Here is an 11165-nt window from a genome sequence, read left to right on the forward strand (position 1 = left end):
TGCCTGCCAGTGCTGGCTGCACCAAGCTGGGCTACAGCCTCTTGCCAAAATGGATGAGAAGCCAAAAACGGATCTTTTAACCCTGGAGCAGAAAGGCTTTTGCTTCCAGGTTGGTCTGGGAGCAAAAGCCTTTGTTTCTTTGGGTTCATAATGGAAACTCATGTGCATTCTCTGGAATAGCTGATGAAAGGGTGTAGACATTCCACGGATGTCCCATGGAATTGTCGTTTCCCAAAGGTGAGTGAGAGGCACTGGGAGTTGAGAGGCTCTTGCTTAGGGATTTTGTGCCATTGCTGGAAGAGAGTGGAAGAGTTTGGGAAGGGGAATGGAGATGATGTTCGAAGGAGAGGGTAGACATGGCAAGGGAACCTGGCTGGACAAGAATTCAAGACTGAGGCAGAAAGTGCAGGATGAAAACAACTTGAAAAGTAGTTTTCAGTGTGTGCTGTCTTTCAGCCTCCTGTGCTCCCATGGGGGCTATATCCTACTTTTCTGGGCAAGGAATGTGGCATTCTGATTCCTGGTGTAGTGATGTACTGGGGTAAGCTGGCTGCTTGTGGTGCATAAGTCCCTCTGCCCAGTTGGTGCTGCAGAATTGGGATGGGAAGGGGCAGTGGGAATTGCAGTGGTGTGGCTTTTCCTGCTGGGGAGATTGCTGACCTATTTTGGGAGCATTTCCCTTGAGCCAGGTAACACAGGTGGAACCCACTGATGGGATCCTCATGCTACCCCTGCCCCTTGCTTAGGTGGCACTACCTCATCTTGCAAGGAATTTTTGGGATGTGGAAGCCCCAAGGACGGGGCCTTTTGCTGGACACTGTGCCACCTTCTCACAACATCAGGCTCCTTTGGCCACCTGCTCCTGGTACCTGCAGCTTTCCTTTGGGCTACATTCCTTAGCTTGGAGATTATTTTTTCTTACTTAAAAGGGGCCATCAATCTTAGAGCCTTTTAATGTTTGTAGATGTCCTGGTGGTTTTTAAATGGATTATGGCACCCATGAATTTTAGCTATATATAGAGCTCAATAAAGAAGTTATATGGGTCCTGTCCCAGTGGAATGCTGCAGTGTGCTGTGGGTCCCACTTCCTGGGGAGGGACGTTCTCACCAAGCTGAGCAGAGCTGGATTATTCACCATTTGTTCTATTTCTTACTCAATCACCCACATTCAGCTCCTCAGCGGAGCCTTGTTGCAGTCAGTTCGGTTTGTCCCAAAATTGATACAAATTGAGTCAGGGCAATTTCTGTGCCTGGGCTGGGGGTGAGGTACAAAATGCAGAGGGGAAGGAGGAGAGGGCTTTGGTGGGAAGCACGAGGACATTCCTCGCGTTGATATTTTGGGGGTCTCACCCTGGACAGTCACTTGGTGCCGTTGTCAGTGTTCACCCACTGCGGTCTGTGAACGCAGAGTGAAAGAATCGCCCCACGCCAACAGAAATCGAAACCGCGGGGGTTTGCAGCAGAGCGTGCAGCTCCGGGCTGGGGACACGCGTGGGTTGGAATCCCCGGGTGGCTGCGAGCAGGGGCTCCTGCCCTGCCGGCCCCTCCGGCCCAGAGGGACCCTCTCGCACCCCGGGCACCGCCGCTGCTCCCTGCGGCCGGGGGGGCCGGGCGGGCTCCCCCGCGGGGCCGGGGCTGGGCCGGCGGCGGTGCCGTGTCCCGTCCCCCCCGCGGCGGCCGGGCCCGTCCCCTCCCCTCCCACCGTGGAGCCAAGTTCAAACCGCGGGCCCCGGCGCAGCGGGACGGGGCCGGACCGGGCTCCCCGGGACCGCCGCGCCCGCGGGGCTCCATGGTGAGTGCGCCGGGACACCCCCCTTGTCCCCGGGACACCCCCCCTTGTCCCCGGCACCCCCTTCCTCTTCTCCGGACACCCCTCCCTGGAGCCTCTGACGGACCGGAGCCCGCCGCGCTGCCGGGATGGGGTCGGCTCGGCCGGAGTGGGACTCGCAGCACCCGCGGTGGGGCTTGGGACCTGTCGGGAGGTGACTGCTTCTCCGGGAATGAGGCTTGGATCCCCCGGGAGAGGGGCTCGCACTGGTCGGGATGGGGCCAGAGCACTTGGGAAAGGGCTTGGAGCAGTTGGAATGGGACTGGGCTGGGTCCAAATGGGACTTTGTTCCATCGCGACCCCTCTAAGGATCTGAGCTGGGAGTCTGTGAGGAAGGGCTGGGGTCTGGCCGGGGAAGCTGGTCCAGCTGGGATCAGGCTGCTGGGTCTGGGATGAGGCTGAGACCTCGCTGGGATGGGGCTTGGATCTGGCTGGTCCTGAGGATGGAGGGTCTATCCCTGCCTTGGGGCTCTGGGAGGTGACAGAGTCCCTTTGGGTAGGAGGGACCCAGGGACAGAGTCTGGCTGGCTGGAAGGACCTGGTGGGATTCCCAGGCTGGCAGCAGGAATTGCCCCTTGCTGCTTTGCTGGCTGGGACTGGCAGGAGTGCCAGCAGGAGCTGCTCTATCAACAATGGTGATTCCCCTTATCTCTTTGTATTTGCTGGAGGATTAGAGTGAGGATGAGATTAGCTGTGCCTGTCCTGCACCCGTGCTTCCCAAGGCTGCTCCTTCACTGCCAGCTCTCCCCTAGGAAGGGATGTGCCACCTGCCTGTAGCTTGCTGCTGTGGGATGGGGGTGAAGGCAGAAGGAATAACCCTAAATCAGCTGCTGAACTTGGTCTCCTCCATCCTGAAGGGAGCAGGATTTGCCACCTCAGGCTCCCTGCATCCCTCTCTTGTCACTGCTGCTTTCCTGCTTTCCATGGTGGGGGGAAGCACCTACCGCACCTGCTGACCTCCTGCCGTGGCTGTTCCCTGGACTACTCTGCACTTCCTTCTGGGCTGAGCACTGAGCCCAGCCTTGGCTGGGTTGGAATGCTGGAAATGGTGTGCTTTCTCCTAAAACTGGGTCCCAGTTGTTTAATACACCACTTCAGGGAAGTAATTCCCCTATTCTTGGTAAAATTGCACAGCCTTGCCTTCCTGGCAGAGGAGACCTCTGGAGAGCAACCCTTAGACTTTGGTCAGGGTGTCCTCATGGGAGCAGTGCTCTCCTTTGATTATACCCTCAGCTCTCTGCTTAATCACCTCTGGGGCAAGATCTCTCAGTGGTTTGCAGGGAGCAAAGCCAGCAGCACAAGGAGGCTTTTCCCTGCCCTTCCCAGCTCCCAGGTAGAGCTCAGCACAGCTCTGCTGGAAGGTCTGTGGTGATTAGGGATGCTGAAGAGCCTAGTGGGATTTCTACAGGTTACACCTGGGTTTGCTCCTCTCTTCACACGTGCTCCAAGGTGATGGTTGTGTCCAGGTGTCCAGAGCTGTGCTGTGTTGAATTTTGCCACATGTTAAGCCTCCATCACTCCCACTGAGCTGCAAGAGGATGGGAAAAGGTTTCGTTTCCTCACCCTTTTGGAACCAGGTCTAGCCCAGGATTGAGTAGGGAACACAGAGCAGGTGTGGATTTTACAAACAAAACCCCCCAGGTTCTCGTCAGATGAGGACAGATGGAGTGTGCCTGGGCTTGGAATTCAGTGAGGGAAATACTTATGGTTTCTTGGAGCAGAAGAGCAAGTGCAGAGGTGCTGGGGAAGGCAGTGACCCCTGAGCTGAGGTGGGGAGCAGCAGAGCTGCAGGCAGAGCTGTGGCCCCTTCCCCCTCGCTTTGGCTGCAGCACAGGGGTTGCATAGTTGGAAGGAGCTGAGCTGCTTTCTGCCTGCCCAGACCTGACACCTGCAGCATGAGGTTGTTTGGGAGGGGGTTGTGTTTGGGGGGGACTTTTCCTGAAAATGCGAAATGACAGAAATGCCAGGCTGGGGCCCCAGGGCTGTGCCCTCGCTCAGAATGTGGAGATGTGTTGAGCTGTTGGGTTCCTTTCCTGGAACAAACTTTGAGCTCCTCATCCTCACTCTGCTGCTGCTGGGCTGCTCAAATATCCCCAGTCCTGGTCACTTGAGCTTGTGCTGGCTTTTCTTCAAAGCTGTGGGATTCATCCCTGCCTTGGAGGGTCCATCCACCCCTCCCTGTGCCCCTCTGCCAGCTCGGATGTCAGCCCTTGGGGTTCCCCGCTCTGCAGGGGCCAGCCTGGGGCTGTTGGAGGTTTGGAGCCAGGAGCTCAGCAGCAGCTGGGATGTGCTGGTGAGAGCAGATGCTTGTGCTGCTTGTGGTGAGGGCCCCCAAGCCTGGGATGAGCCTGAGCTGCAGGGAAGCTGGAAAAATGCTGTATTACAGAGGTGTGGGAGCATCCCTTTGAGGTGTTTGGATCAGTTTGAGCTGTGCTGTGGATGTTGCTGGTGGGGAGCAGGTAGCTCCTGCCTCCAGCTCCTCTCCAAGGAGCCCAGCACCTCCCTCTCTGCTCCCCTTGGGTTTTGGCACTCGAGGTTCTCTGGCCTTGAAATGGCACAAGGTGGGGATCTAGTGGAACCATGTTGGGGCAGAGAGCTCAGGGGTGAGCCCCACAGACTGCCACAGGCCCCTGGCATAGCTCTGTGCCAAGAACCCACCTGCTGGCATCAGAGAGAGCTCTGTGTGTGCCATGGGCAGCGCTGCTGGGCTGGGCTCAGGCTGATGCAGTTTCCCAAGGGCTTTGCCCCAAGGGGAGATGGCTCATCAGGGAGGATATTCTTTGGGAGAGAAGACAGTTGAGGCTCCTCCATCACATGTTGCATCTTCAGGTACAGGTCCAATAGAGATTCTGCCAAGGGCTGAAGGCAGAGCCCAGGACATCCCTTAATCCCCAGCTGACTGTGAGCCCTTCCCTGGCAGATTTTCCCCCGGGTGCTGTCCTGTGCTGTTCTGCTGCTCCTGCTGGTGGCCGTGCTGAGCAGAGGCAGGAGGTGCAGCATTGCCAAGATCCTGCGGCAGTACCGTGCAGTCATCTTCCATGAGCTCCAGAACCTGGTGAGCCAAGGCAGGGCTCTGCCTGGGGCCAGCCCTGGCCCGGGGATGCTGCTGGGCTGGGTGCAGCCCTGAGCAGGGACGTGGGGAGGGAACCTTAATGTGGAGCTGGCTGCTTTGCCAGCAGGGTTGGGGTTTGTTGTTTAAATGGGGGATTGTGGTTGTGATAAAATGGGGGATCCTTGTTCCAAGTGGGAGGCACTGATCCTGAGAGCTGCTGGATGTTTTTGCTTTGTTTCTGCAGAGGAACCTGACTGGGTCGGTGTACAGGAGCGGGAGGGCTGGGCCTGCTTGTCGTTCAGACAAGGTGAGCATGGAGGGACCCGGGGCTGGGGCATGGCGTGGGCTGAGCCCCCAGGGAGCCACGGAGCCTCCCTCCCTGCCCTGTGCTTCTCCTCTGCAGGACCACAAGATCCTGCTGTCCATCTACAACATCAGCATGTCCCTGCGGGAGGTGGGGGCCGGCACCCTGCAGGGCCCCCAGGAGCTGGCGGTCTGGAGGGTGGCCAGGAACACCAACACTGTGCTCCGGGAGAACTGCAGGAAAATCAGCAAGGTAGGAAGCCCTCTACTTCCCAGCCATGTCAGTGGCTCCCAGTTCCCAGGGCTGTGGGCAGAGCTTGCCTTGTTTGTGCTCTCCTGGCTGCCCATGAGGAGTCTCCAGGCTCTGCCTGCTTCGCTCTGGGAGCTGGGGAAAGCTGATGGCACATCCATCCCTGGGAGCTTCAGAATAACCAAGGGAGGGAGGTTCAGTTGTGGCAGTGTGTGCCAGGCTGGTGGGGTTTTACCACTGGCTCCCAAGTGGGTTTTTCCACATGTGCCACGATGCCACGGCTGAGGGGAACGCAGGGCCTTGTCCTGGTGGGATGCTCACCCTGTGGGTGCATTCACCCTGTCCTGCTCTTGCTCCTGAGTGCTCATAGGCAAGAATTGGCATTTCTCCCCTAAGGGCTGGTCTGGGTTCCTCTGACATCTCCGAGGCTCTGCTGGGGAATCTCCATGCAGGGGATCCCTATGGCAGCACCAGCAGTTCATCAACCAGCAGGGAAAACCAAGGGCAGTGGATGCCAGCTCCCAGCTCTGCCTGACCTGGCACGGGGCTGGGACTGTCCTCCCTGCCTGGGGTCTGCTGGTGTGGGATGGAGCTGCAGCTGCTCTGGAGATCTGCTCTGGTGTCCATGGGTGTGCTGTGGGGTGCATGCTGCCAGCTCAGGCAGGGACAGCCACCTTTGGGGGGATCTTGGGGACCTGAGACCATGTCCTTGCCATGGCCATAGGCAGTTTGGCCAGCTCAGCCGTGTGTGTGGTGCCTTTTGTCCCCTGACTAATGTCTCTGTGATGTGGGGGGGGTTCTGTCCCTCCCCGGGCGCACGGACCACAGAGCCCGGCGCACACGGCCCCGGCCCCGCGGCGGCAGCCGGCCCGCAGGAGGCAGCAGCGGCTGCGGGACATCGGCAGGAGGGCGGAGAGGCTGGCGACCTGCTGGGAGAAGCTCAACGCCCTGCACGCTCCCCGCCAGACCTCCTGGGACTCGTAGGGACGCCCTGGGCGCCCGCCGGGGGATGGATGCGCTGCTCCAGCCCCGGGGCTGCCTGCGGCTCGCTTGGGAAGCTGGGACAGACTCAGCCCTGAGGGCTGGATTCATCCTCCTGCTCCAAGCCGTGCCCAGGCACCCGATCCGCCACTCCTGGCTGGGGCTGGCAGGTTGGTTTGCTGTGGGATGGCTGTGGCAGACACCTGGAGCACCAGAAACACTGGGAAGAAGAAGGGAAAGAACCAAAAGAAGAAGGTGAGGTGTGGATTCTTAGTTGCTCCCAGCCCTGCAGAACCTGCTGCTCTCTTGAGGACAATGGGTGTGTTTTGGGGCAGAAAGAGGACATGTGGGGCCATGGCTTTGCTCTGGGGGCTCTGCTGCAGGTGAGGCCACAGTGATCTGCAAGGCTCTGAGGTTACCAGGGCTGTGCATGGGGACAGGTGTCCCTGAGGCACTGCTGGGATGTGCAGAGCAGCCAGGCACCCTCAGTGGACAGGGAGGTAAAGGTGCATCACTGGGGAAGCCTGGGGGGTTCTGATATCCAAAACTGCCAGGCAGTGTGGGGGCTTGAGGGCAAGGCTCAGCCTCAGTGACAGGCAGCACTGTGGAGGGACCGGGGTGTGCTTGGCACTGTGGGTGCCCCAGCAGGGAGGGATGGTGGGGTTGGGGTGGGGTGAGGTGAAGGGCATCCTCCCTTGTCACTGTGTTCTGCCAGCACCCTGCCTGTGGCCTCCACTGCTTTGTTGGGTAGCAAACAGCCTCTGGGAAGCCAGAAATAAAATCTCTCCTTCCCTGGAAGTACTTTGGGTGCTTTATCTGGTGATCCAGGGGCTCTTGTGCTGTGGATGGAGCCGGCACAGTGCTGGCTCTGGCCATGGAAGCCCAGGCAGAAGCCCACAGCAGGGGAGGGCACACTCTCTGCTCACTCTCTCTGCATCCCTGGGGTGGGGAGATGGAAACCAGGAGCTGCTTTTTTGGAAGGACGTTTCCCCTGGAGCAACAGCCGGGAGGGGCTGCCTCAGTTCCCCCACCCCAGCGTGCCCGTGCCTCAGTTTCCCCAGCCCGTCTCCGGCCGTGTGCTGCTGTCCCAGCCCCGAGGGGCTGAGCAGGACACGAGATGGCAGCAGCGGGCTGCGTGTGCTGAGCGGAGCCGGGCGCTGCCCACGCCGGCTCTTCCCATGGCCACTCCAGCATCGCCGGCCCTCGTCCCCACCGAGCTCGGCCACCGACCCCGGGCCGGGCAGGGCCGTGCCCAGGGGGGCACTGAGCGCTGCAGGGAGGGGGGTACCCCACATGCTCTGGAGGAGATGGGGGCGGCTCTCCCTGGGGGTTTCTGGGGGTTCAAACTGGGAAGGGGGGATTCAGGGAGGGAAAGGCAAGGGGTGCTCAGGGGTCCTTGCCCACACCCTGCAATTCCCCCTGGGAATTGGGCTGGGAGGAGCTGGAAGGGCTTCATGACCAGGGGTGGGTGGGGGAGAGCTCTCCCTGCCCTGGGCACAGCAGAGTCCCTGGGGTGCAGCAGGGTGCAGGCAGGACTCGTGGATTTGATGGGGCAGGACAGGGACCCTGGCTGGGGGTCAGAGCAGGGGGTGCAGCCTGGGAATGCTGCTCTTGTGGGGTCCCTGGAAGATGCTGTGTCCCTGGCACGGGGCAGGCTGGCACCAGGGGCTGGCCAGGGAGCCACAGCTCAGCTCATCCCAATGCCAGAGCCCTCCTGGAGCCATGCTCCTCCCCAGCTGGCCCCACAATGCCTGGGCTCCTTCCTCTCAGCTCCATCCTCCTCCTCCTCGGGAGCCAGCACTGCCATTTCTGCTGCCCCCACAGGAGCTTTTGCACTGGTTCAGTTCCTAGGTTTTTTTTCTTATTCCTCCTCCCTTATCCCAACCAGGGTCCCTCCACAAACCACAAGCATCCCAAAATAGCCCTACTGACACTTGATATCCCATGGATGAGGCTGGGGGCCACGGCAGGACCTGATAGCTCAGGCACCAACAGGATGGGGACGGTGGCTTGGGACAGGGTGAGTCCCAACCTTTCTCTTTATCAAGGCTGGAGCAAAGTCCCCCCTTCAGTGACCTGTCAGCACCTTCCCAGATAAACCAGAGCAAAAACCACCTCCCTTTACTACCCTTCCCTCACAGGCAGCTGCTGCTGGGAGCCTGGTGTGGCAGTGGGAATGAGTGCATGGAAAGGAAGGAAAGAGTGAAGGAAGAAGCAACAGGGAGGGAGGGGGAAAAACGAGGTCGTTGTGATGGTGGAATCACAGCAAAAACAGCCGGAAAAAGGAAACAGGCCCTGAAAAGTCAAATAAAAATAGCAGCGAAGCGAACCCAAGTGTGCAGCACATGGGAGTGAGCACATTTCCTTCGGGGGCAGCTCTGTGTGCTCCCATCTGCTCCAGGGGGGCCGCTCTGATGTGGCTCCAGCCGCTGCCATGGCCCCCCAGTCCTCCTGTGCTGTGCCAGGCACTCGGCGGCAGCAGCTCAGGGCCCAGCCAGCCCCTGCCTCGCCCGGGGTCCCTGTGTGCCCTCGTGCAGGCCCTGCAGGGACGTGGCAGGGGCTGCACAGGGTGCTGGAGCCGAGGGCACGCAGGGGCTGGGGGCTCCTGGCCGTGCCCACAGCCCCACCTCGTGCCCTGTGCCCGGCTCGCTTTGCCAGCTGCATCCGAGCGCTGTGCGAGCAGCACAGCCCCGGCTTCCTCCCCTCCCCGCTTGTTTTGCAATCACAGCAGGGTCCCCTGGGGGGTGGGGGTTGGTGGAGTGGCTGCAGGGACAGGGATGGGGGCGAGGATGGGGGCTGGTGCTCCTTGCCAGGACCACTGGGCTGCATCCCAACCCGGCTCGGGGCTAAGCTCAGAGTCAGCAGCAGAGCCCAGTGAGGGGGGCACTGCTCTGGGGGACCAGAGTGGGGCACCATGCCCGGGGCCCATACAGGGGGGCAGTGCCCAGCTGCTGTGCTCTGGGTCCACACCGGGGTACTGTGCCCAGGAACTGTGCGTGGGGAGCTTTGCCACACTGGGGGACCATGCCTGGGGGACAGGGGCTGCTGTGGTTCCACAGAGGCACGTTTCAGCCCTCCTCACCACCACTGTCCCCCAAAACGCAGCTGTCCCTGAGCCATCACCATCTTGGGGTGCCAGCAGCCCCTCTTGGCTCCAGGGGACCCTTGCCCACATAAACCCTCTGCTTCAATGCTCACTCCCTCTGCAGCGGGGCTGGGGGCCCAGCCCCTGGCAGCCCTGGCACACGCAGGCTGTGTCTGATGGAGCAGAGCAGCGTTTTGTTCTCTCCCATCTCCCTGCAGCTTCGTGAAGCTGCTGAAAGCCCAGATTTACAGTGTGATAAACGCTGGAGGCTCTGCAAAATATCTGACTGCTCCATCCTTTGGAGAGAGACTGGTTTGGAGGAGCAGGGAGCTCTGGGCAGCACACCCAGAGGCAGAACAGCACAGCGGGTCCCAGGGAGGAGGGATGGCCAGGCTGATGGAGCTGTGCCATGACCCAGGTGGGTCCTGGCCGTGGGTCACCGGGTGCCTAAGCCCCTGTGGGCAGTGGGAAAGCGCTGACCCCCCCATCATTTCTTGGGCCTCTTGCTGGTTTTTGGAGCATCTGCCGACCAGATTGTGCCGCGGCGTGCCGGGGTGCCCGTGCCAGGACATGCCAGCCGGGAGGCGGGGTGTGCCCAGCCCCGGCTCCGGGTGTGCTCCCCTCCCTGCGCCCTCGCTGCTCTGCTCGCTCCCCCGCTGGCTGCCGCGGGCTGCTCAGCGGGAGCCTGCGTCCTCATCCTCGCCGGGAAGGGCCGGGAGATGCTGGAAAGCGGCTGCTGCTCCACTGTCCCCGACAGCAAGAGGTTCACAGCCTCGGGGCTGTGCCTGCATGTGGATGTGAGTGGGTGCTGGGTGTGTGAGCACAGATGTGTGTGTGCATGTGTGTGTGTGCATGTGTCCATGCATTACATGCATGTGTGTGTGTGCATGTGTGTGTGCACAGATGTGTGGGCACATGTGTGTGTACATGTGTGTGTGTGCACAGATGTGTGTGTGCATGTGTGTGTGTGCATGTGTCCATGCATTACATGCAGGTGTGTACACTGTGTGTGTGCACAGATGTGTGTGCACATATGTGTGTGTACATGTGTGTGTGCACAGATGTGTGTGTGCATGTGTGTCTGTGCATCGCATGATGCAGGTGTGTACATGTGTGTGTGTGTACACAGATGCGTGTGCGCAGATGTGTGTGCACATATGTGTGTGTGCATGTGTGTGTGCATGTGTGTGTGCCTGTGTGTCTGGGCACAGGCCTGGGCTGTTGTGAGTGCAGGGCTGTGCACACACGTGTGTGTGATTACAGGTGTGTAAACGCCTGTGCACGTGGCTCCCCTCCACCTTCCCCACAGGGTGTCTGAGCCCCGGTGCCGCTGACCCCGTGTCCCTCTCCCGGTGCTGGAGCTGCCATCAGACCCGGCAGGCCTCGATGCAGGGCCTGACCTGCCGGGCTCTCACGGGAGGGCTCGCACGGGGCCTGGCCTGCCGGGCTCTCACGGGAGGGCTCGCACGGGGGCTGGTGCTGCCCATCCGGCCCCGGTGGGATCGCGGCTCCCCGGTCCCGGCGGCTCTCGGCGCCCAGCGGGATCCAGGCACTGATGGGCAGGGCTGGTCCCCGCTCCGATGGCTCCACGCTGTCATGGGGCACATCCACACCGAGCTGCCAAGGAGATGAGGGGCTCTGGGGCTCGTTTGGGGAAGGGGGAACC

The 11165-nt window shown here is 60.6% G+C and overlaps 1 protein-coding gene across 1 annotated transcript; it reads left to right on the forward strand.

Moving 5' to 3' along the window:
* The first annotated feature begins 208 nt into the window (after window positions 1–208).
* Window positions 209–7025, forward strand: C17H20orf204 (chromosome 17 C20orf204 homolog). The gene is made up of 7 exons (XM_054516688.1): window positions 209–237; window positions 1409–1792; window positions 4024–4030; window positions 4749–4883; window positions 5125–5187; window positions 5284–5436; window positions 6262–7025. The coding sequence occupies exons 1-7, from the start codon at window positions 209–211 to the stop codon at window positions 6415–6417; spliced, it is 927 nt and encodes a 308-aa protein (XP_054372663.1). The 3' UTR covers window positions 6418–7025.
* The last annotated feature ends 4140 nt before the right edge of the window (window positions 7026–11165 follow it).

The sequence above is a fragment of the Molothrus ater genome, chromosome 17 (genome assembly GCF_012460135.2).
Source record: "Molothrus ater isolate BHLD 08-10-18 breed brown headed cowbird chromosome 17, BPBGC_Mater_1.1, whole genome shotgun sequence".
Taxonomy (NCBI): Eukaryota; Metazoa; Chordata; class Aves; order Passeriformes; family Icteridae; genus Molothrus; species Molothrus ater.

Excerpts from the sequence above, each read along its gene's own strand:
- C17H20orf204 (XM_054516688.1), top strand. The coding sequence starts at position 209 with ATGTCCCATGGAATTGTCGTTTCCCAAAG. Across the intron at positions 238-1,408 it reads GGAATTGTCGTTTCCCAAAG|AGTGAAAGAATCGCCCCACG; the intron begins GTGAGTGAGAGG and ends CTGTGAACGCAG. Across the intron at positions 5,437-6,261 it reads ACTGCAGGAAAATCAGCAAG|AGCCCGGCGCACACGGCCCC; the intron begins GTAGGAAGCCCT and ends CACGGACCACAG.